General features: G+C 37.5%; 1 protein-coding gene and 1 long non-coding RNA gene across 12 annotated transcripts in view; one reads left to right on the top strand and one right to left on the bottom strand.

Annotated features, from left to right (window-relative positions):
• SLC5A9 (solute carrier family 5 member 9) overlaps window positions 1-6,360 on the bottom strand; it is a 48,090-nt gene extending 41,730 nt beyond the window's left edge. For 5 of the 8 annotated variants that reach the window (XM_026707041.2, XM_087929883.1, XM_087929886.1 and 2 more), the window contains exons 1-2: window positions 3,033-3,131; window positions 193-395 (exon numbers count right to left, since the gene is read on the bottom strand). In XM_026707041.2, coding sequence (XP_026562826.1) covers window positions 193-375 — 183 coding nt within the window. In that variant the 5' untranslated portion in view covers window positions 376-395; window positions 3,033-3,131. Of the gene's footprint in view, window positions 1-192; window positions 396-1,999; window positions 2,038-3,032; window positions 3,132-5,531; window positions 5,954-6,133 lie in introns of those variants that run through there. The other 3 variants (XM_087929881.1, XM_087929882.1, XM_026707043.2) reach the window with 3 other exon arrangements.
• Window positions 6,361-6,828: 468 nt separating this feature from the next.
• LOC148126134 (uncharacterized) overlaps window positions 6,829-23,653 on the top strand; it is a 119,064-nt gene continuing 102,239 nt past the window's right edge. Inside the window, exons 1-5 of one of the 4 annotated variants that reach the window (XR_015742870.1) lie at window positions 6,829-6,914; window positions 9,839-9,992; window positions 13,662-13,756; window positions 15,013-15,083; window positions 16,221-16,631. This is a non-coding gene — a long non-coding RNA (uncharacterized LOC148126134). Of the gene's footprint in view, window positions 6,915-9,838; window positions 9,993-11,147; window positions 11,278-13,661; window positions 13,757-15,012; window positions 15,084-16,220; window positions 16,632-23,653 lie in introns of those variants that run through there. The other 3 variants (XR_015742868.1, XR_015742871.1, XR_015742869.1) reach the window with 3 other exon arrangements.

Here is a 23,653-nt window from a genome sequence, read left to right as displayed (position 1 = left end):
TGTGTTAGGAAGGGAAAGTGGCCAACCTTAATGTAACTATCAGGCAAAACAAAATACAAACAAACAAAAAAAAACCATCAGGAACAAGTGACTGTGACTTTCTGCAGGGTCATTGTATATTGTCCACCTAAAGGACACAGACAGACAGACAGAGCTTCCCTAACTGCCAAAATGGCTGTTTAGGGGACTTACCCATATTCCCACAGCTAGGACAAAGATGAAATAAAGGATGACAACAACAATGTCAGGAATTCCGAAGGCAAAACTCTTCTCTTCAGGCTTGTCATAGAGTGGCTGAGTTGGGGCTGATGTCTGGCTCATGATTGTTGAAAAGTGTTGGCTGTTGCCTCTATAGCTGAGACTGGACTTTGGCATGTTTTTCTTTATTACTTTCCCTTAATAAATATTAACAGATTTGAGAAAGAGAAAGTGTTAATGAAACAACAAGGAAATCTCTCCAAATATATCAGCTCTGGGCATTTGAAAGCCTTCAGCTTTACTGAGCCCATGATATGGATCTGGATTATGTTTCTGCTACTTCTATAATGTGTGAATTAACTGCGTAACTTTAAAAAAAAAAACTTGGAAAGTTGCCTGCAACTCTGTCTTGCTTTATGTGATAATGTGCAGACATTTCTAATATGTTTTAGCAATTGCACAACCTAAGTTTCTAAAGCAATGCCTCAGAACTTAAAATTTTGAATAATGAGGGACCCAACCATAGAAATAGACCCATTCAAAGCACGGTTCAATATTTGAAATGACCCAATAAATCAACCTGCTGCATTCAAGGAAATTAAGCCAAAATGTGATTTTTTCCTATTTTGGATTTCCCCAAGGCACCCATTTTTACAGGGTTAGGATTTGCCCACTAAAAAAATATGAAGAAAAACTGCAGAGTTTGTACTGGAAAGGAAGATAGATAGAATGCTGACAAATGAATTATTCTCAAATTCTGGGGAAAAAAAAGCCAACCCCTGACTGCCATTCAAGATGATAGCTATGCAAGGCATTGTGAAGATCCTTTGAAATAGGTATTTTGTCCAGAGATGGTATTCAGCAAGTTCTGACCAGTTCTGAAGAACTGGTAGTGGAAATTTTGAGTAGTTTGGAGAACTGGCAAATACCACCTCTGACTGGTCCCATCCCCATGTATTCTCTGCCTCCCAAGTCCCAGCTGATCAGCTGGGTGTTCTTTAGTTGCCCTGCACAGGAGAACGGAGCTGGAAAGCAGGTTAGTGGGGTGGGGAAGGAATGGAGATTTTGCAGTATCCTCCCCCCAGGAGTGGGGTGGGAATGGAGATTTTACAGTATCCTTTCCCTGCCACGCCCACCAAAGCACACCACGCCCACCAAGCCACGCCCACAGAACCAGTAGTAAAAAAAAAAATTGAACCCCAAATTGGTGATGTGCAACTAGTTAGATCCAAAACAGAAAGAAGACTTTGGAGGGGAAGGCTGCTCAGTGCATCTTTGGGCACTACCATAAGTTTGTTTCTTGGTTCATACAGCAGGTGAACTCCCAAAACATGCTTTGAATACAAATAGGTTCATATTCCTACAGTGGTGCAAATGAAGCATTTCTCTTCAAATCATTAAAACAATTCCATCACCCCTCTACCGGCTTCTGTCCAGCCTTCCTGAACTCAGAAAGTTATACTGTCTTACTGAACTCAGTGAGATTTAATTTGTAGCAAGTAAATATTAGAGGAGTAAGTTATAATGTACCTATCCTAACAAAACAATTTCAAGAAACCTTTCAGCAATGGTGCAACAGAAAGCGGTGTGCATCGACACAGCACCATCTTGTGGGTATCAAGCAGACAAAAGAAAGTTTAATATACTGTACAGCCAGAATTACTTTGCTCTGGTCAATAAAACGTTCATGTTTTTCTCTAATTTTCTAATCCTCTGTCCAGAATTAATGGCTATCAGAGATGTGTTGGGGATTATTTGCATTTAATCTTTCACAAGGTTCACAATAATAGAACCACATTACCAGCTGTGGGAGAAACTGGCAGTCAGGAAAAAGACGATCTACAAATTGAGCAAAAATAAATGCGAGTAAGCTGAAAATGGGTTTCATCCTAACAGCCTAACTAACATCAAACTGGCTTATACCTGTTGTTATTCAACTATCCACCTTTTTAGTGCAAGAAAATTGACCAAATGTTTAATCTCTCTCTGTCTCTGTCTCTCTGTCTGTCTCTGTCTCTATCTCTCTCTCTGCCAGATTTTTAATGAAATGTCTTAATGTCGCTTTTAGCCATGTTATCCCTTTCACTTTATAAAATAGATCAAAATGTAAAACAGCATGTTTTACTGCAGAACTCATCTGAAGTTCTGAAGTCAGACACAAAAGTATATTCTCTTCCCTTCTCTATTTGTTTACCGTTCTTTTTCACACACCTTCTTGGTATCTGAATCACAAATAAACATTCTGCACAGTGTGCTCAAAAAATGTCAACTTGGCAGATGCCACAGAATGCTTAAAACAACACATAAAAACAGGTGGAGCTTTGATTGTACTGTCACAGTTGCTATCTCGGTGTTTGCTGTTTAATTGTATCCTGAAGACATTCGTGAATTTAATTTAATTCTAGAAATGTCAGAAACCATAGAAACGTCTGAAGTACTACTCTTCCTTTTGTGGTCTTCTTTTTCTGCCCTTCCAAGTACAAATATCATTAGAGATACAGAAGATTACTGGAAAACCCATCTCACTCATCTTCACACTCTTTGTATGTAGAAATGATCCTAAAGAAAACCTCAATGTATCCCTGAATCTTTCTATAAAGAATGCCATCAAGTAAAGCATAATATAATCCTGGAACTTTTACAACTGACCCTACAAGATTGTGACAATGATGAAAACATAAATACCATTCTTCAGCATAACAGAAGCATAAGAACACTATGCACTCTTTAATAAGCAATTGAAAAATCCAGCCTTTAATCCTGACACTTGCTTTACCACCACCACTACCATCCTCCTCCTCCTCCTCCTTCTCTGTTCCTGAGTAGCACAATACCTTGAACTCTTTTCCTTCCTTTGCTCGGCTCTTTTCTTCTTAGTATTATGTCCGTCTTGCACCATCTCAGTTTTGGTTCATGTCAAAGTGAAAGGAAGCAATCAGTTGGCCTGGGAATCTACCTTTACATTCAAGGTAATGTACACTCCTTCCTGGTACACCCTCCTTCTCTCAGCTGGGTTTCACAACTTGATACTTGGCTGAATGACATTTGATTTGGCTTGCTTATTTATCATACAGTGCCAACTTCTGTCAAAACCACCCACCCAGAAAAACTGGCCATTGATAATTTCATCCAGTGTGCTCCACCTATGACTTTCAGCTTTGTCTGAAAGCTTTGTCTATTTCAAAATAGTAAGAGAGAAACTTTAAAATGGAAACATTCAGTATAAAGGTGATTCTACATAAACAGGCAAAATAACTAAGGTTGACTGAGAATTCAAAGCAAATTCAAGGCATTTGTAGTATGTGTGGACAGTTGGGGGAGAAGGGTTTTTTTTTTTTTGTGGTAGCCTGTTTGGGTACCCAAAATACTTCTGAAATACATTTTTGGTCTCAACTCTATTATGAATTGTGTTCCCCAAAGTCCTTCCCAGATTCAGTTTTCCATGTGATCAGGGATTTAGTAGAGTAATAGTCCATTTTACTAGAATATGCAATGCACATAGTTCAGAAAATTAGAACAGAATTAGAAAAGAGGAACCAAAATGAAAAAAAAAATACAGTCTGTTGAAGAGCAAGGAGAAAGCAGTGACCCTACTCTACTGTTCTAAATAATTATTTAAGTAATGATGCCACTTATTCTTAAGTTGTTCTGTTCATTATAAACCAGAACATATGATGTGTGTGTGTGTGAGAGAGAGAGAGAGAGAGAGAGAGGGAGAGAGAGACAGAGAGACAGAGATAGAGACAGAGAGAGATACGATAATACTTTAAAAAGATAATAAGCAACATGGAAGGACTACTAGTACCCACATTACTAGTCTTCTACCTCAACATAAACAGTCTGCAACACAGATAGCAGTGGAAGCAATACTTTATATTTGTGACTGATAAAGAGAAGAGTGTTATAGTAAAGCTATTTTACCAGCTACTATGGGAGAAAGACCATACAGCAAGTATAACGCTAATGCCACAGAATCCTGATAAACTAAAATAATTAACAGAAGGGCCCAGTCACTTCAGAAAAAAATGAGTTATAGACGGATACTGGTTTAATGCAATACCAAGAAGAAGAGATAGATTTTTACATCACAGAAGTCATCATTCATGATTCTGGCATTCATACAGAGCTTTGGAGAAATTAAAAGAGTCTTTGTATAGGCTAGTGCTAGATATTGCTTGAGAGGAATACCTAGCACTAGCCTATACAAAGACTCTGTCTCTATTGCAAGTGAGGAATTAGATCTAAACTATTTTTGTTTTTGAAAAAATAAATTGCAAATGCACAGAAATACAGAATTCTTTAAGCCAAGAATCAGCACTCTAGCATTATCCATATCTATAGAGCAGGTTTATAGGTTTGAGTTTCTGGACTGTGTGCTTGTGATAGAAAACAAATATGAAATTTTGATTTTGTTAGTTAGAAAGGTTTATAGAAATAGCTAGCATATACGATTATAAAAAGTTGTGCTTGTAATGTTATTATCTTCTACTGTGCCAAAGAGAATTGGAAGTCAATGCCTTTTTTTTCTTTTTCCTTTCCTGCCCCACATTTTCTCTTTTTCCCTTTGCCCTTCTCCTAGTTTTCCATTGCTTTTTTTATTTTCCTTTGTATCTTATATTCTGATAAAAATTAATAAAAAGTTGACAAGTAAGAATAAAAGGACTGAAAATCAGGAATCTAGCAGACCATCTATGGGAGGCTGTGTGGAAAAGAATAAATATCTTTTGCTTACAGCAAAAACTACAAAAGGTTGAGGGCAAAACAACCATTTCAATTTTCTTTTTTCTTTTGGTGCATTTAATAGGAAAATCAATGCCATCATTATATTATAATCTACAGGCTGCTTATTTAAATTGATTTAAAAACTGAGCAACAAGCGCTCAACATTTAAGTACTGCAATCCGGAAGAATACTTAATACCATGGTGTAATACTTCCGAAATTGGTATTACAGCTATACTGATGCTGAAACACCAGAAAATAGCTTTTATTAATAGAGTATAAACTGAAATTTAAGGCAATACACACCGGTAAAAATGTAGTTTGTAGCAGTATTGACTGCAGTATTCAGAAATATTGTTAAAGCAATGTAACATAATACACATTAGGAAGAGATACTTAAAGTCTGTTTCATAAAGCATGGAATAACATTCTATTTTCAGCAATAGCCCTACAATATCTCCCCAGAGAAAGTGTACATTTTAAAACTAAAATGGAAATTCCCACACAGAACATCTTTTAGGTATTCTCAGTGTTATGGAAAAAACTGAATCAAGAATCAATATAGACCAAAGAACATTTTTATAAGCAATTGAGACTCCAGAGAATTCTTACCTGGATGTACTGAAGCACTGCAATGCACTTATCCTAATATTAATTGGGTTAGAGAGACACATTGGCAATTGTATTTGAAGACAGAAATGGATGATGTCATCTTCAGATCACCCCTGATCCATCAAGAAGGCAGCATGAACTTGTCTTTTTCAGTTCCAGTTCTAAGGTGGTGTTTTCAAGATTTCTGGCACAAACTAGGCCATACAAGCTATATATAGCTTTACATAGGGACGTGGTGACTCAGTGGCTAAGACGCTGAGCTTGTCGATGAGAAAGGTTGGCAATTCGGCAGTTCGAATCCCTAGCACCAGGTAACGGAGTGAGCTCCTGTTACATGTCCCAGCTTCTGCCAACCTAGCAGTTCGAAAGCATATAAAACAATACAAGTAGAAAAAAAGGGACAACTTTGGTGGAAAGGTAACAGCATTCCATGTGCCTTCGGCGTTTAGTCATGCCGGCCACATGACCATGAAGACATCTTCAGACAGCGCTGGCTCTTCGGCTTTGTAACAGAGATGAGCACGACCCCCTAAAGCCGGAAATGACTAGCATGTATGTGCAAGGAGAACTTTTACCTTTACCTTTACCATAGCTTTACATACCTAAGTATTCTTTGGGGCTGCCTGGCTCCTATTAATCCTATTAGTCCTCTGGTCTCTGGCCACTGATTTTCAGGGCTTTCCGGACTCTTGGCAATGGGAGAATCAGGACTCACCCACTGTGCCAATAACTCCTCTTTCCTACTCTTCTTGCCTACACTGCCAGATCCTTAAGTTATCTATGCTGAGAGGAATGTCAAGAGAAGTAGTGTGTTTTGGGTGGGGAAGCATCTCTTTAGCCATCAGTAACTCTATTTTACAGTAGAATAGGGGTGTCAAACTTTTGGCCCACGGGCTGGATGTGTCACGTGCTGGCCACACCCACCCCTGGTTTAGCAAAGGGGAAAAATGTTGCGATAGATCATGTGACAATGTGACGATGTGAGTTTGACACACTGCACTAGAATTTCACAAAATCATGGAACTGTCAAAGGGAGGGAAGTAGTATAGTACTTGAAGTTGTGATAGGGATTATTTGATGAAAAACAGGGTACAAATATCTCAATCAAATGAACCCATAAATAATTGGTACTACTGATCTGAGGGTTTATATACAGTTCCAGCCACTGAAATTTATAGCTATTCTCAACTGATTTCATGTGCCTACTCATAAAGCCAGGATGTCAACAGAGTCTGTTCTTGTTTTTCTGGTTTTTCCTGGAAAGGATTTGAGTATAGCTTATGAGGAAATACTCTCCAGTCAAAATCACTTCCTGGTAAAGTACAAGAGTGAAAGAACAGCTCTGCGCATATTATTTAACGCATTCGCTTTTTCAGCCTCAAGGTACTCAGAAAAGTAATTTAATATCTCTCATATATTCTCTTTCCTCTCTTCCTCCCTCCTTTTCCCTCATGGATACGCAGAGGCAAGTTCTATAGGAAAGCAGGGATATGAAATCTGTTTCTCTAGACAAATCAAATTCTTAAGTCGCTACATGGCCACATTGGTTCTGATTAAGCCTAACCCTAACCTTAAGATATATCAGGCAGCATAAAAGTAGTCTAATAGTAGTCATCATTCTGGTCATTTCTAATGAATCATATCTTGATTGTGCTGATAGTAAGCAAAAGATCCCAAATATCTACCAAATCAGGATTTTTTTTAAAAAAAGCTTATATTACAACCTTTCTTTGAATGACTTCAAAACATTGTCCTTTGACTTGTGGTTCATTTAAAGGCAGCTTTGTAACTTAACTCAGAATTGCCAATTACAAAAAACTAAAATGTTTAATGTATTCTTGTTTGTAGCAATTCACTAGCCTTTTTCTGAACTCTGTGCTTTTTGGCTTTTTTAATTGTTAAAATCTGTTACAGTATACTTGAGTTTATGGTTTTATTTGCACTGTAAGCATTACATAATAAGAGGCAGTCATAAGAAAAGTTTAGCTGGGTGAAGAATGTACGCTCACAAGTGGGACTGCAGGATAATAACTTCCTTTCTGAGGCAGCTAGTCCTTAAGTTATGCTGCCTATAAACCAGAAGGCAATATTCATCTATCATCAATGATTCAGAATCCCCTATTGCCAAATCCCCTTTACATAATTCTAAATTATAAAAATGTGTGGTCATTATTTAAAAAAAAAAAAATTTCATGTAATCTTTTGTATTGGATTGTGTGTGTGTGTGTTAGTGTGTATAAGTGTGTGTGTATAAGTTCATGCTGAACAGTGAGGATTGGAAATGTGAAAGGCTTCTGATAAACCCAACCAATTATCACACAACCTTAAGAAATAGCAACATTATTATGCTGCAAAAGATTCATTGTCCTCATGGGAAAAAGTGATAGTGCTGGAAATCCAATTCAAACCAAGATATAGCCATTCTGCTCCATTAAAATCTCAAGCTTGTACGTTCTAAGTGATACTTGGTTCCTTCTCTGGAACCTGATTTCAATTGCATAATTACAGCTTGCTTTCTCCATTGAGCAAGAAGCAAAGGAATTTAAAATCAGAATCCCAGCCTAGATCTAAAATCAAATTACTACATTAAACACCAGTGTGAATGAGGTTGAAATTAATTCATTTAAATTCGCAGCCATTTCAAACTGAGACCAAAAGTTCCTCATGAGATGTTCCGTGCCACTTTGTAGCATAGCCTTTATTAATTTTTTCTCTCTTAAACAGCAACAACAAACTGTCCAACATTTTCTTCTTCTGCCAAAGATGCTGTCTCATTCTCAGCATGCTTTAGAATTACTTTCTGCAAGTTATTTAAATTTTATCACAATATAGTACACTTTTTCTTTTACTTTTTACCTTTCTTCTATCACTCTCCGACGTCCATGCTTTTTGAAAGTAATCTTAAAGAAAAGTTTTCCATGTTTTGCTTTCCTTTCAGATTTAATTTAACCAGTTTGGCTGCAAATTAATTGAATAGTGACTATACAATTAAAACAAATCAAACAGTCACTCTTCTTTTGCTGTAAGAATAAGGTAAGTTTAAGGAAGCCATATTTCACCTAAGAGAAATTTTCTATGAATTTTTCCTAGATAGAATGTGGTTTTCCTTAAATTTACCTTAATCTTAATCTAGTTTTCTATTAGATTGATGGGGAAAGGATTAAAATGCAGAATGTTTTGGCATATCGCAGTAGCACTTTCCTTGAGTTTTCCTGTCTTCCTAGTGAGTTCTAAAATGCATGGTTTCCATATGCATCCCAATCTTCATGAAGTTCTTTTATTGGGAATGCTCAAATTATTGCTTAAAATGAAGACATTATTGCCAGCTCTCCCTTCCATTGGCTCTATCCTTGCAAAAGTAAGCTTGAGGAAAGGACCTAAGAAAAATGTTTTTGAACATATTTATACCATGAAGTCTGGAATGGATGCCTAGATATTTCATATAAGTTGTGGCATCACCCAAACTAACTATTGCTTGGGTGTAAAATGGATGACTGCTTTCAATACTCAGTTAAGCTAAATGGATGAGATAGCAATAGCACTTAGATTTATATACTGCTTTACAGCTCTCTCTAAGCAGTTTACATAGTCAGCATATTGCCCCCAACAATTGGGGTCCTCAGATAATCCTGTTGAGGGAGCATGCACATAACTGTAGGTACTCCAATCTAACTTACTTTGCTGGTGCATCAACAGCTGAAAATTTTGACTCACTGATAACATAACAGCCTGACATAAAACTAAGAAATTATAAATGCTATCAAGTGAATTTGCCTTGACTTGTATAAAACTACTGGGAGTCAATTGGAAAATCTGGCAAATTACTAGCTTCAGGCTCTAGCATAATTATCACACTAGAAAAAATGATACTGGTTGAAGACATGTCACTCATTGTCTCTCGCACAAAAGCAATTAGAGCAATTTAAACAATTTTTCTCAGCTCTTTATTCATGAGGACATGTTCTAACTGAGGAGACGACAGAGCAATCCCACCTCTGGATAAACAACTATAGGATTTCTTGGCACTATACTTCTCTGCACCAAAAACACACATAGTTAGCAGGAGCATGAAAACAGCAAGGACTAGTAATTATTACCTTGCCAAGTGAGATAGGGCAGGACAGATATCAAGACTTGGGAGAAGAAGGCTAGAAAGCATCAACTTCTCTCAAGGCTAAAAGACACCTTTATCTCTAATTATTTCTAACTATATGCAGATTAATACCCATGAAAACAAATATTTGTGTCAATCCAGACGCCATCCTTCTAATGCCATCCTTCGCCAAAGCCTTAATGCTCTCTTTCAGATCTATAGATACAGCATTTTCCAAGATTGGCTTATGCAGCTGCCTTACATTCAAGAAAAGACTGAAGTGGGCCGTGGGCAAGCAAGAACATATCTCCACCATTCTGTCTCTGGCAGAGTATTATGAATTTGCCTTGAGCTGGTGGGGTTTCTGGGTAAGCAGTTCTCCCAAAGAGTTACATGCCTCCATGCAGAGGTGGGCTGCTGGGGGTTCACAGAGGTCCAGGGGAGCCCCAAGCTAAGATACTGTGCACTTTGGAGAACCCACAAATCCCACTCCTGGCTCCTGATCGGTGCAAAATCCATTACTGAACCAAACCCAACACAACATTGTAAAAGCTCCCAACTATTACAGACCATTGTGATGGCACAGCCAAGACTTCCCTGAAGCCCAGAGAATCAAGCCAATGCAAGATCTGGAGGAATAATGTTCCAAAGAGTGAGACCCATAGCAGAAAAGGCTCTTTTCCTGAGTCCCACCAAATGACACTCCTTTGGAGAAGGGATTCATAAAATGAGTCTCCCCTGCTGGACCTGATGTGATATGTAGTTGTAATTGGGAAGTATCTCAGATAGCCTGGTCCCAAGCCCTATGGAGTTTACAGGTTATTACCAGCTCCTTAAATTAGATCCCAAAGCATATTGGCAACCAAGGCAGCTCGCAGACCACTTTAAGCATATCCTGATCAAGTGCATATAACTGCCCATGCCACTGTATCCATTGTTTCTATTCCCAGTAATTACCAGTTATCCTCTAGAGCAGGGGTCGCCAACCTTGTAGACCTCAGAGATCACCAAACTCATAATTTTAGATCCCAGGAACCACTAACTGGTTCTGTGGGCAAGGCCTAGTTTGTGGGTGTGGCTTGGTGGTCATGTGACTGGCTGGGCATGGCTTGAATGTAAATATTATAAGTATTTATATAAATATTGATTTTCTTATAAAAAAGAGCAACTTTTACCCAAAATCAGGCAAAGCAGGCAGGCAGATTGAGTTGCTCACAGAATCACAGATTCATTTAGAGATCTATCTATCTGCCATTGGCTAGCTCAGTTTGTCACATAAAATTCGCTAGCAAGCAAACTCACAAAATTAACTCACAACACACCATGCATGTAAATATTGAATTTTTTATTTAAAAAAGCGACTTTTACCCAAAATCAGGTAAAACAGGCAGACAGATTGAGTTGCTCACAGAATCATTCAGTGATCTATCTAGCTGCCATCAGCTAGCTCAGTCTCTCAAATTTGCTTGCCGTGAGTCTGCACTGAATTTGCTTGCAAACAAACCTTCAGTCCTAAAGGAGGTTTGGCTGTGCTTAGATAGAAAGCAAAAAATCCAACCATTTCCTGCTTCTAGCTAATCTAAGTCTTGGCACAGCAGAACAAATGATGGTCAGAAAAAGGAAAAATAGCAACTTAGCAGACAAGTTTACTGGGTAAGGAGTGAGTGGGTGGGGAGGGTTCCTGCGGGCCATGTGGGCTGAGCAGCCTGGATTAATTGCTTTGTGGGGGTGCTCTGGGGCTGAGATTTCTCTGCAGCCCACCAAAATTTTATCACAGCCCACGACCACTGCTCTAGAGTAATGGATTAAAAAGCCTAAAATGTTTAAGTGCTGACTAACCAGCACATATCTTTATTATTTATTTATGTATTAAGGTTATATAGCTGTCCATTTCACATTTGTGATTCTTAATACTGATTGTTATCAGTGAAATCACAACAATGTCATGGGCACAAGGATGACACTACTATAAGAACTGCTAGGGCATAGCAGTGCCGTGGTGAGGTGGGGATGGTTAGTGTTTAGGAATGTGAACTGAAACAGATTCACTGAGACACACATTCTCCTTTATAATAGACCCAGCATTTCATGCTTCTTCGGAAAGATCACGGGTTGATCAGCATTCATTTATGAGGTTGTTATTTTAGAGGTGTGAAATCCAAAGCTGTCGATCTAGACCTGCTGATGGTCTACAGCAGGGGTCTCAAACTCATGTCATCATGGTGGTATCACATAAAGTATTGGGACTTTTCCCCCCTTCATTAAACCGGGTGGTGGGTGTGGCCAGCACATGATGCATTCATCCTGTGGGCCGGGAGTTTGACAGCCCTGATCTACAGCATCTTAACTGGAGCTCATCTGCAAGTTACATAATCATTATTATGTAAATAATGTAACAGTTAAATCATTATATAAATAGATAGTTAAAAATTGTACAACAGGAAGTATATCTGTTGAGCTTTTTTCAAAGAAAGAAAGAAAAAAAGAAAGAAAAGAAAGAAAGAGGAAGGAAAGGAAGGAATAGAATGAATGAATGAATGAATTTATAGCCACAACATTCTTTGTATCTATAAGGCTTGCTTTGTTTTGTTAAACAGCAGCCATCACAATGACCATTCATTGGTTCAGTACAGTAATACTGAGAGCAGACTAGTTTCTCTTAAATTTAATGATTAGATACTTCTTATCTAGTATGAGAAGGTCTAAGATCCTTTCAAAACAATTAAAAGCCAAAATTAAAAACAAAACAAAACATGCAACCTGTATGGACTTGAACCGAGATATATCTGCTAGTTAAATCATATGAAATTCTTATGTAAGAAGAAGGAATGTGAAAAAACAGTGGAAGTCAAGCACCTATCACCAGGAACTGGAACTCAGAATATCTCTTTCCATCTATAGTACATTATGGAGAAAGCATAATTATCACCCCTTTTCTACTAGTGAACTGGAGAAGAATTGGAAATAGGAGTGGTTTTCTTTGGTGGTTTTCCAATAATTCCTCAGCCAGCCAAATATTGGGCCAACCCATTCGACAACCAAATTGTTAGTAGACAATAAGAATGATCAGTAAATCTAAAGGTCTCGTTTGAAATGAGTATTGGTGCCAATTCATATTTTCCGAGTAAGCAGTTTCTGGAAATAAACTCGTTCAGGTTCATTTATACAGCAAATAAGGAACTTTTAGGGGGTGTGGGGGGAAGTCCAGTTTGTTTCTAGAGTCCAAGGGTAATTATCATTTGTGTGTGCATTTTTGGGGAAGAAAATCCTACCTCTGGATTGCATCCTTGGGATCACATGAATTTGTAGTTTGTGCCATAAGTCAGCTGGTTAAAAGAAGTTTCCATTGCTCTGCATTTCAGTTTTAAAGTTTGAATCTGGCATGTAATCTGATCACAACATTCCAGTCAGCGCCTGTGTTGGTAATTCAGGTAATCTAAGTGCTGGTTCTTCACTGGACCAAATCAGCCTTTCACTGCAGAAAGCCAAAGTTTTGCAATTTCTGATTATGATTCCTGCATCTCATGGAAAGTGCTCTGAGAACAACCCAATAAAACAGTAAAATAAATAAAGCAATCATTTACACATACCCATTATATCACAATTATTATAACAGCTTTTGATAGTATAAAAGCAGAATTGGGACAGGGAAAGAACATAACAGATAGAGGGATGTTAGTAATAAACAAAACATATACTGTAGTTGTAATAGGTCTGAGCAAATTGTATAAAATATGCTATTTATAGTATTTCTTCAGAGGTAATTAAAGTAGCTGATCATAGATGACTAAAAGTAGAAGTTTTGTCTGCAGAACAACTTTCCCCTTCTAGGGGTTCAAATAGTGTTTACTTCATTTTGATTCTTCAAGATTGCCAAATGACAACTTCTTATTTTGCCATTCATGGTAGAATTAGAGGATCTTTCCACAACAAGGTTGCATTTTAGGGAGAGGATGAAGCTTGCCAAACTTTGGATAGGGGCAGGCATTGTGAAATTGGGGATTTTCTAAGATTAATCTGTCTCCTTCTAATAACAGATGTCATACCTGTGCCAGGAGAGTAGCAGTAGCTCCTTCCGATAAATTACAGGCCCAGGAATTCCAGCCATCGGAATAAGGAAATTACTGACTTGGTGAGTTTCTTACAAGAATACGTGTCAAACATAGGTCTTGGTTTTTGCTCAATCAGAGCTCTAGAAATGGTAAAAACAGAGAAGGAGAGGGAGAGAAAGGAAAAAGGAAGGAGCACAAAAGCACAAAACTTAAAAAAATCAAGATGGCAACTGTATCTGCACGATGGAAGCCGTGTCCCTGCATGATACATAGACTGTGGTGGGTGCAGTAGTTAGAACGCAGATTGACTCTGCTCACTGCCAGGAGTTCAATCCTGACTGGCACAAGGTTGACTCAGCCTTCCATCCTTCTGAGTTCAGTAAAATGAAGAGCCAGATTGTTGGGGGAAATTGCTCTGTAAATTGCTAAGAGAGGGCTGTAAAGCACTATGAAGTAGCACAAGGGTCTTCAAACTTGGCAAGTTTAAGACTTGTGGACTTCAACTCCCAGAATTCCTGAGCTACCATGACTGGAAGTAGAATTCTGGGAGTTGAAGTCCACATGTCTTAAACTTGCCAAGTTTGAAGACCCCTGAAGTAGCATATAAATCTGCTATTGTTATAAAAGGTGTGGGGCATCAGTCACATAATTGCATTTGCTATCTTGATTTTTTTGACCTCTCCACCTCATAGGTGCTACAGTACATCTGAATGCCACCATTGGACTTTTCCAGGCAATAGTTTCTCTTCCTTTATTTATTGAAAATGAAGAATCCAGCAGATATGACATACTTTGTATATTTTGCAACTGAGCCTTCTTAATGGTGCCGCTCTTTTATGGAATGTCTAAATTATCAGTTCTCTGCTGGGTTCTCCCAGAGATATAAAACATGGCTGTCTGACAGCATTTGAGAAACTCTAAGATTTGATCTTATGGGTAATATTGCTATTGTTTTTCTTGAGTTTATATAGTTAATACTTTGATGTTTTGATTGCCTTTTCTGATTATTGTACACTGTTTAGAGCCTAACAAATGGGAGGGATGTAGAAATTTTAATAAGCACGCAAACAAGCAAAAGGACTAGAATCTTTATGGGGAAAATATTCAGATTTAGTTAGAACTATGATTCAATCCATAAGATTTGCCTTTCTCATGAATATGCATACTCTAACGACCTTTAATGGCATATATAAAAAACAAACACCAAACTGCTAATGAAAGCTATACTGAATGATGCTGCTTAAGCAAAATATCTCTCTGGAAGTTTGGACAAAATATATTTTAAATGTTTTCAATAAAATTAGAGATCTATTTCACTCACATCATATTTCTGTAGGATGCTGTGCTTACCTTATTCCCCGAATGGCTGAGCAGAGATGATTGTATGCCTCGTTGCTTAAAATTCAGGTAATTAAATCAATTTTTGATTCTACCTTGAAAGAATGATGTGCAGATGAACTCTCTGTGAATTGCAAATTGCTTAAAATGCTAAAATTAAAGAGCAAGTCTCAGTTTCTTCTTGATATGGATACTTTGTGCCTTGAAATGATTTTATTGTATAATTGGGCCAAAGAAAATAAACGAACAGCTATTTCTTTGGCTTGGAAATGGCTTAGAATATTTTTTTCCCTAAGTTCACCAGAAATAAAGAACATTGTATGAACATTGGTATGTAGTTTCATAAAATGAAGGTCTGTGTTCTATGTTTTCATTGTTTTATGACTTCATTTTCCAGAAAAAGAGTGGCTCTTTAGCTTATATCATCTAACATAATACAGAAATCAACTTTAATGACTCATTATTTAAAGTTCTTGGCTTAAGGAAAATAAACACTTGATATCACTTTTTTGATGGTTTACGTCACAGGGAGACTGTCCTGTTTTCTTGATTAAAGAATTAGACTCAGGTCTAAGGGCAGAGGTTCTTTCAAACTATCCAAATCTTTTAAAAATCCCAACTCAATTTGAGATATAAGTACAGCAAAGGAAAGGAAAGAAAAAAAAAGACATCCCATAGTGATGATTCTACCCCTTTCCGTTTGATAATATCATCCATACTGGTCTATTTTGCTGCAAGAAAACATTGGAAAACCTTTTCATTTAAACTTTTGATTTCCAAAGCATTGGGTCTAATGCCAAAGTTTATCCCAGTTTCCCATAGGATGGTTGTATTCTTGGGATGAATGAGGTGTTCCAGAGCTGGACTGTTCCCACATAGCATGTTTTACACATGTCTGGGAATAAACACATTACGAATTCTTCATTATCCTGTTGCCTGTTTCCAACTTGTGTATGAGGTGCTGTACTCATTTATTTTGTCATATGTTTCAGTTCATTGCTCCAATTCCACACTTATTGGAAAAAATAAAGATAAAATTACATCACAAGGCAGCTCTGCTCTGAGATAATGTGAGGCAGCTTCTCCAGGGACATTTTCTGTAGATGTTTGGGGAAAGTAGTCATAGTTCTCCTGCGGCCTTGTCTTTGTTTTTCTGTGGAATACAGAAGTGTGGATAATATCACCTGCTTTTGTCTTCTCACCTAGACATGGTTGCCCTCAGGTGAGGTGGAAGATGATTTCTGCCAGAAACCAGAGATCATTCTTGTTCGAAAATATACAAAGGAGACAAGATCTGGCATTCTGCCTCAATCATCAAAATATCACAAGATGTCTTTGGACGAAAGAAATGGAAAGCTTCAGAAAACAACGCATGCTTTTCAAAATTAATTTTAGAAGTGTTTATCCTTAAGTGCAGCAAAAATGTATCTGAGGAAAAGGCCAGTTGGGGTCCTTAAGGGATGCGGTCCGGTGTTGACAGCTCTATAATATGTCTTGTTCTTGTCAGCTCCAGAGATTGGAAATCTCAATCCTCTTAATGGTATTTCTGTTCCTGGTGCTAAGAGAAGATTAAATTTTTCTCATATTCATACTTCAGTAAACCTCCTGTCATCAAAACTAGAGTAGAACTGAAACTGATTCTTTAATGCCACAATTCCACATATAGTTCTTCATGAAAAATACATCCCATTTGGTTCAGAGAGTCTTACAACATAATAAGGGACAATTGGACTGCAGACTTTGAAAACTTTTGGGATCGATGGACACGTCAGCACTTGGCTTTAAATAGGCATAAGATTTCATACTCATCCCCTGTGATACCTTTTATTTACACTGCAAAGAGACCTAAAACATATTTAAAGCCTACTTTGGAGTGATTTTGCAGCACTGTGCTTATTTTATTTTTCTGTGTTGGCTGTTAGTTTAATATTGCTGGCAGAACTGTAATAAGCAGAGGGTTGAGACTGATGTCCACCAGGACCCATTGCAAGAAACAGAGAGAGAGATTTCTTTTATCTTTCCCCGTTTCTTTCCTAATATTTTAACTCTGTCTGTGCAGGTGGTCCTTGACTTATGATCATTTAACAGCTGTTAACAACAGTGTTAAAAACCTGACTAACAAGTGATCCCCATGCTTTCCAGTTGCAGTGTCCCCATGATCACATAGCAAAAGCAATAGCACTTAGACTTATACACCACTTCACAGTGCTTTATAGCCCCCTCTAAGTGGTTTACAGAATCATCCTATTGCCCCCAATAATCTGGATCCTCATTTTTCTGCCCACGGAAGGATGGAGTCAACCTTGAGCCTGGTGAGATTCGAACTGCCAAATTGCAAGCAGCCGGCAGTCAGCAGAAGTAGCCTGCAGTACTGCACTCTAATCACAATGCCAACTGCGGCTCACATGATCAAAATTTAGGCAACCGGTAACCTGCTGCAACAAAAATGTGTTTTCTCCATTAAAACAGTTTGTCAAGATTGTTCAGAAGCGTTGCTGGAACATCGTTGAGGAGTCTTCATTCTGACTGGTTTAGAGTTTTTAAACAAGAAATGTAAAATACAAACCTAACCTTTCCCTGTATTTTCTCTTTACGTGGTGGCACAGTGGTTAGATTGCAGCAATTCAGCAATTCAATTCTCATCAGGTTCAAGGTTGACTCAGCCTTCTATCCTTCCAAGGTGGGTAAAATGAGGACACAGATGGTTGGGGACAATAGGCTGACTCCATAAACTGCTTAGAGAGAAATGTAAAGCACTGTGAAGCTGTATATTAGTTCTATTGCTATTGCTGCCTGGATGGCATACTTTTAAGCCATCAACACAGAAAGTACCAGCATTTTATCATGCTCATAGCAGAGGCTTTATTGCTCATTGTATTCAGGGAAAACACACAGATCCAGGGATTTTTCTGAGTTTTAGATATGATATAAAGTAAAAATGTCCCCAAACGTGTTGGATTAAATTGGGAGAGAATCAAGAATTTCGAAAATGTTCAGGAGGACTGATTCACCTTGAAAGCAAGCTGACTGAGAATTTCTTTCTTTCTTTCATTCTTTCCTGACAAAATATTGAAGTCTTATCTCTTAATTTCTTTTCCTTTTATTGTCGCTATACAAGACAACCTATTTTGTGTGCCAGCAGATGGTGCTAATGTTTCATAAAGCACACATCTGCTAAAGGAGTGCTGCTGTTCACCTTTCCTTCATAGGAGAGTAGGAGAAATATCTCAGCAGCATAATCTGTGTTGTGTGTTCACATGACGCAGGGCACAGACTTGTGTTTTCTTGTCAGATAGTGTGATTCTCTGAATAATGTTTATGACCCTACCTCTCTTTTGGCCATGCTTACAATTTCATGGAGTCTGACAACTTGGAGGAGAGAAGCAGAAGACAAGGGCTGTTTGCAACCAGAAGTGATCTGAACAAAAATCCTCCCATTCTCTATGTCATATAATATCCCTCCTTTAAAATATACAACATAGAACTGAACTGCACTCTTTGAAGCTTGAATAAATGGAAAAAATCTTGACTTGTAAGGAAATCATGGATGCTGTTAAACAGTCCACCTTTAAATATAGGGCTCAGTCTACTATAATCTTATCAATTAGTTTTATGCAGCACTAGAGTCAATGCTATTTACCTTCTTAAAGTACAACTGTTGTGCTGTTTTTGTCAAGGCTGATCTCAGATCTGTCACATCCAGTAGCTCACTGGAAATACCAGAAGGCACTTTGGCATGTGCATTGTACATGTACAGAAGTCTCTTCTGGTTCCTGGTGGACATGTCAAAAGGAGTCATTGGAATATGACATCAACTTTGTTTTACTCTTTGGAAGCTTGTTGAAAGGAATGGTATTCAATAGATATCTTTAAGGGGAAAAGAGGATGTGAGGCACAATTATCCTATCCTATCCTATCCTATCCTATCCTATCCTATCCCATCCCATCCCATCCCATCCCATCCCATCCCATCCCATCCCATCCACCCATCCATCTATCCATCTATTAAGTTTAGTTGCTGTCAGTCTCACTCCCCGAGGGTGCCTGACAGAAAAGGGCCTTACTCAGAGCCCTGAAGACAAGGAAGATAAACTTAGGTTTGTGATCTAATAGTTCTATCCCTATTCTAGAAAATGCTCTTGTTTTCTCATGACCTGATTTTCAAGAGGAATAATTAAGGAAGAGAGGGAGGAAGGGGAGACATTTAACTCTAACAAACATCTTAATAAAAACTTAATTGTAGGACTAAGTACAACATAATCTTCCTTTTGAAGATGGAAAAGCCTTCAATAGTCTACAGAACAAATACTGCATTACATTTCATGGAGCCAATTCTGCCAATGGACACAATTCAACCTTAGAATACACAGCAGCATAGATAAATGCATGTTAATAAGAACATTTCTTGGTCTGACTATTAACAGATAGAGGCTCATTGTGCGAATAAAAGATCATTTAGGGGAGGCATTGAATATTTTTGAGCAAATATCCAAACAGAGTTTTGTACATTTCTGCTGACAGCTGCACAAACACAATTTAATATAGTAGATCAACAATTAAAATCCGGCGGCCTTTATTGGAGAGAAAAATAAACACAGGCCCAGTGCTGTATGAATGGTTTTCAAAAAGAATCAGTCTGAGAAGACAGCCTTTTCAATTCATTGCAACCCCAAAAAGGACAAGGAAAAACCCGTAGCCATTTTGTTAGTGGCTCATTTCTGCCTTCCCTCTGCGGTTGACTTAGCCAGAGGAAAACACAGGTGAGAAACTGTAGAGGAAAAGTACACAAAGTATTTTTATTGCCTACCCCATAAGCGCTCTATCCAGGAGTGTTACATTTTAAATAATCATGAAGTAATCATAACTGAAAAATCTAATCTTTGATCATTTTGTAGTGAAATAACTGGTAGAAGATCGAGTTTAATTGGCCACAACACTAGAATGCAGAGAGATATTTTCTGCTAGGCTAGATTGACTAACCTGCTATTTTCTGCCACATAATACTTTGCAATATTAGAACTGGGTAGATGTTATTTTTCTCCTTTTCCTCCTGGACTCTCTGTAGAGAAGGTCATGTTACAAAGTAGGAGGCTGCTCAGGTTGATCAAGAGCTCTCTTTGCAGTTCCACCTCCAGGCCTACATGGCTGCATTTCCATTACACAGATATCTATGTCTGGAGAATGCCCGTGTCAAGTAATTTTAGCGGGCAAACAGATGCGCACTTAAGAGTAAAAGCTATTTGGCACTCCCTCCTACAGATGATAGAGGAAATTAGGTTGACTTGTTTTATGTTATGTTGTATGAAAGAGGAGGTTGTTGTGAGTTGAACTGAAAGCAAAGAGATGGGCCAAGATATATCATCCGATGCCCTTTCAATGCTAGCATTTGAAAGTTACTTCTGGCATCTCTGTATGTACTCACATCCACATATATTTGTGGGTAACATTTTCATTTTGATAGAAAGTGCAAGGACACATGAATACTTTACTTTTTAAATAGAAACACAAGAGGTTAATTTTATGTTAATTTCTAAGGTGTCCTGTTCAATAGGTAAAGAAACTTAAGGAAAACCTAACTTAAAACTTAAGAAAAAGAACCAGCTTGGCCTAGTGGTTAAGACAGCAGGCTAGAAAGTGGGAGATTGTGTGTTCAAATTCTACCATAGCCATGAAAGTCGGCTGGATGTCTTTGGGTCATCACTCACTCTCAGTCCAACTCACCTCTCAGAGTTGTTGTTGTGGTAAATATAGGAGGAGGAAGGTGTATTGGAAACATTTGCTGCTTTGACTTATTTGTAAAACTAATAAAGGTAGATATAAATAAAAAAATAAAAAATAAAACCCCTAGTTAATTAACATGCCACAAGAGCCCATGTGCAGACTTCAACCACAAGTAGATTTCAGAGCATGAATGGCTCAGGATTGTAGTCCAATGTCCTCCAGACTGATGACTTTTTGACTTTTTGGACTTCAATCCTCAAAATTATCAACCAACATAGCAGAACATGGATTAGCCAGACTTTTTTTGGTCAATGCTATTAAAGTATCGGTTAGCAAGTTCAATGCCTCACAGGTTTCCTCATCTCCACATAACAGTTTTGTTTTTTAATCTGCAAATTTAAACATAGAGAATGAAATATAACTTGCATCCATTTCCCAACCCAGGATTTCTATCAGCAGAAGATGAACACAGATTTTTTTTTTTTAAGACCTAGAAAGGCCTGGGGGACAAAATCCACTTCCATCTTTTTATTGCATTCTGTGTTAAATATTTTCTCCCAGTGGCTCAGTAAATGGGAATATATTGGGAATCTCAATATTTTGAAGGAACTATTTTGGAATTATTTTGGAGGAAATAGATGGCATCAGTATACAGAGATTCCCTGCTTAAAGATATGTCCCTTGGTGTCATTTCATTTGGCTTCTGAATAAGATGGGATAAGATTATATTAAATTCTAGAAATTAGCCAGTGAAATCTATAACTATAGCAAAGAGATAAAGCTCAGAGCACACATAATGGCATCTTAAACAGTTTAATGATATTATCCAGATGTAGTTCAACGTTGGCTACATTTCTTCACCTTAGCTAAAAATTAACATTTCTGATCATGCCATGTATAGTTCTTAGAAAATAGGTAGTAAGTACAATCTTTACTGATATGGCAGCTCATATAGATCTTTTAAAATATTTTCTATTTTCCAATAGGAATAGTCTATAACCTGCTTGTGATTTATCATTCACCAACGTGCCTACCGTCCCTGTCTTATTGTTTCTTTTATATTTTTTATTTTTCTTATATGTATCCATGTATTCATAACTATGTTTTTACTTATATCTATTATCTTGTAAGCAATTGACAAATAAAAAATAAATAAAATCTTTAGATAATACATAAATTGATATAATTAATATAAATTGCGGATTACAGTTTAAAAATCTGTTTGGTTTTATGAAATGCCCAATAACATCTAGTATGAATTCAATAGAAAACATTCTTTGCATAAAAAACAAATACTGGCCTGTTGAGGAATGTGTTTTTCCTAATGATGCCATGCCAATCTCAAGGAACAGTATGAGAAGAAGAATGGACTTGATTCCAGAGCAGGATTTCTTTGCTTTTGCAAGTTGTTCTATTTTGTTTTTCCCCCATAGTGGAAGTAGAGTTAAGGAAGAACCTTAAAAATAACTGTGAGTGAGCAAAATATCTTCTTTCCTTCAATTCTCTACTGGGAAACTGGAAAGGGAAACTTCACCTGTTGTTCCCACATAAGCAAGCAGATGGAATATAGAGTGCTAGAAAAGATAAAAGTGCAAAACAGAATCAATCTCTTAAAGTAAGCTAAATCTGAAGGCATCTTGAATGAGCTCTATCAGTGAATTACTTTTGGTTAAGCAAATACACCACCTTTAATTTCAGGCTTGATCCAAGAATAAACCTAAACTGGAAAGCCATATTCAAAATTCAGTGATGGTCAGCCTGGAAAGTATCCAGAACCCTTCTCTCTACCAAGTCATAGAAGTTCCTCAGATCACAATTGCTAAAACTGGTTCCACTAATTTTTGAGAAGTTTAGTACACCCAAACTCTTTACATAATTTAACAATAAATGCAAGCTCCAATTGTCTTCCCAAATATGGAAAAGAACTCTCCCCTCAGAAAGTCTTAGCTCCATCCTTATTTTTGGCAAAGTTCACCTGTTGTGGTCTTTGTCTGCTAAACATGTTAAGTGTAGAGTTTTCAACATCTGGGATATGTGTAACAATTGGTGTTCAATTTTTCAACTTAAACTTTCCCTCCCACCTGTCTCTCTCTTTTTTTTCAATTTCTTCAAATAATCTAAAAAAAAAAACCCTATAACTTCTTCCCATGAAGAGTATTGTACCTGTCTATTTGAATGACTGTTCAAAATTAATGAGGAGTAATTTTAAGGATGGATAAGAAAAGTGCCAATCCCAATGGAACCTTGTGCCGAAGCCTTTGCTAATTCCAGTAGAAGCTAATAATAGCCTAACTGTTGCAACATGATTAAAGATAATTATATTTTTTTGCAATGACATTGCTTTTTTTCTAATTTACTTGGTTGTATTGAGAAAAAGCATGTTAGCAGAAAAAGCAAACAGACCAGAAACCAGGGCTGTACAGAGTGTGCTGGTGCCATACATGCGGTAGGCAGTCAAAAAGGAATTTGAAATTTGGTATGGAGGGAACCCATACTCCTTGTCAGAATAATGATAGCTAAATGAGAAGGACTATTTGAATGATTTAGTTCAGATGGAAAAGTGTGGTTATAAATAAAATGGAAGCGCTATAATGGTCCAAATGCTATTATGCACAAGAGGAGAAAGAAAAATATATAATGTGATCAACAGCAGGAAAATAAACCATACATGTGCATTTTCAAGATTCTGTACTCAAATATGTGTTGACACTGGTTATGAAAAAGGAGAACTTTCTGTGGGGGAATTATGGACCAGGAGATCTTTGGAGTCTGGGCCTTTGCCATTAAATTTGGTGTAAAGTTTTTGATGGCATGGTTCTGTTTTGTTGAGGCCCTCTGAGATTAGGAGGCAATTTAATTCAAGACATATTGGATCCCATTACTCTAGTCCAACATATATGGATAGTTTATTTGTCAAA

The sequence above is a fragment of the Pseudonaja textilis genome, chromosome 3 (assembly GCF_049901715.1).
Source record: "Pseudonaja textilis isolate UNSWEBS1 chromosome 3, rPseTex1.2, whole genome shotgun sequence".
Lineage (NCBI taxonomy): Eukaryota > Metazoa > Chordata > Lepidosauria > Squamata > Elapidae > Pseudonaja > Pseudonaja textilis.
The sequence above is the reverse complement of the archived record's forward strand: the minus strand, read 5'-3'. Positions and strand labels throughout refer to the sequence as shown.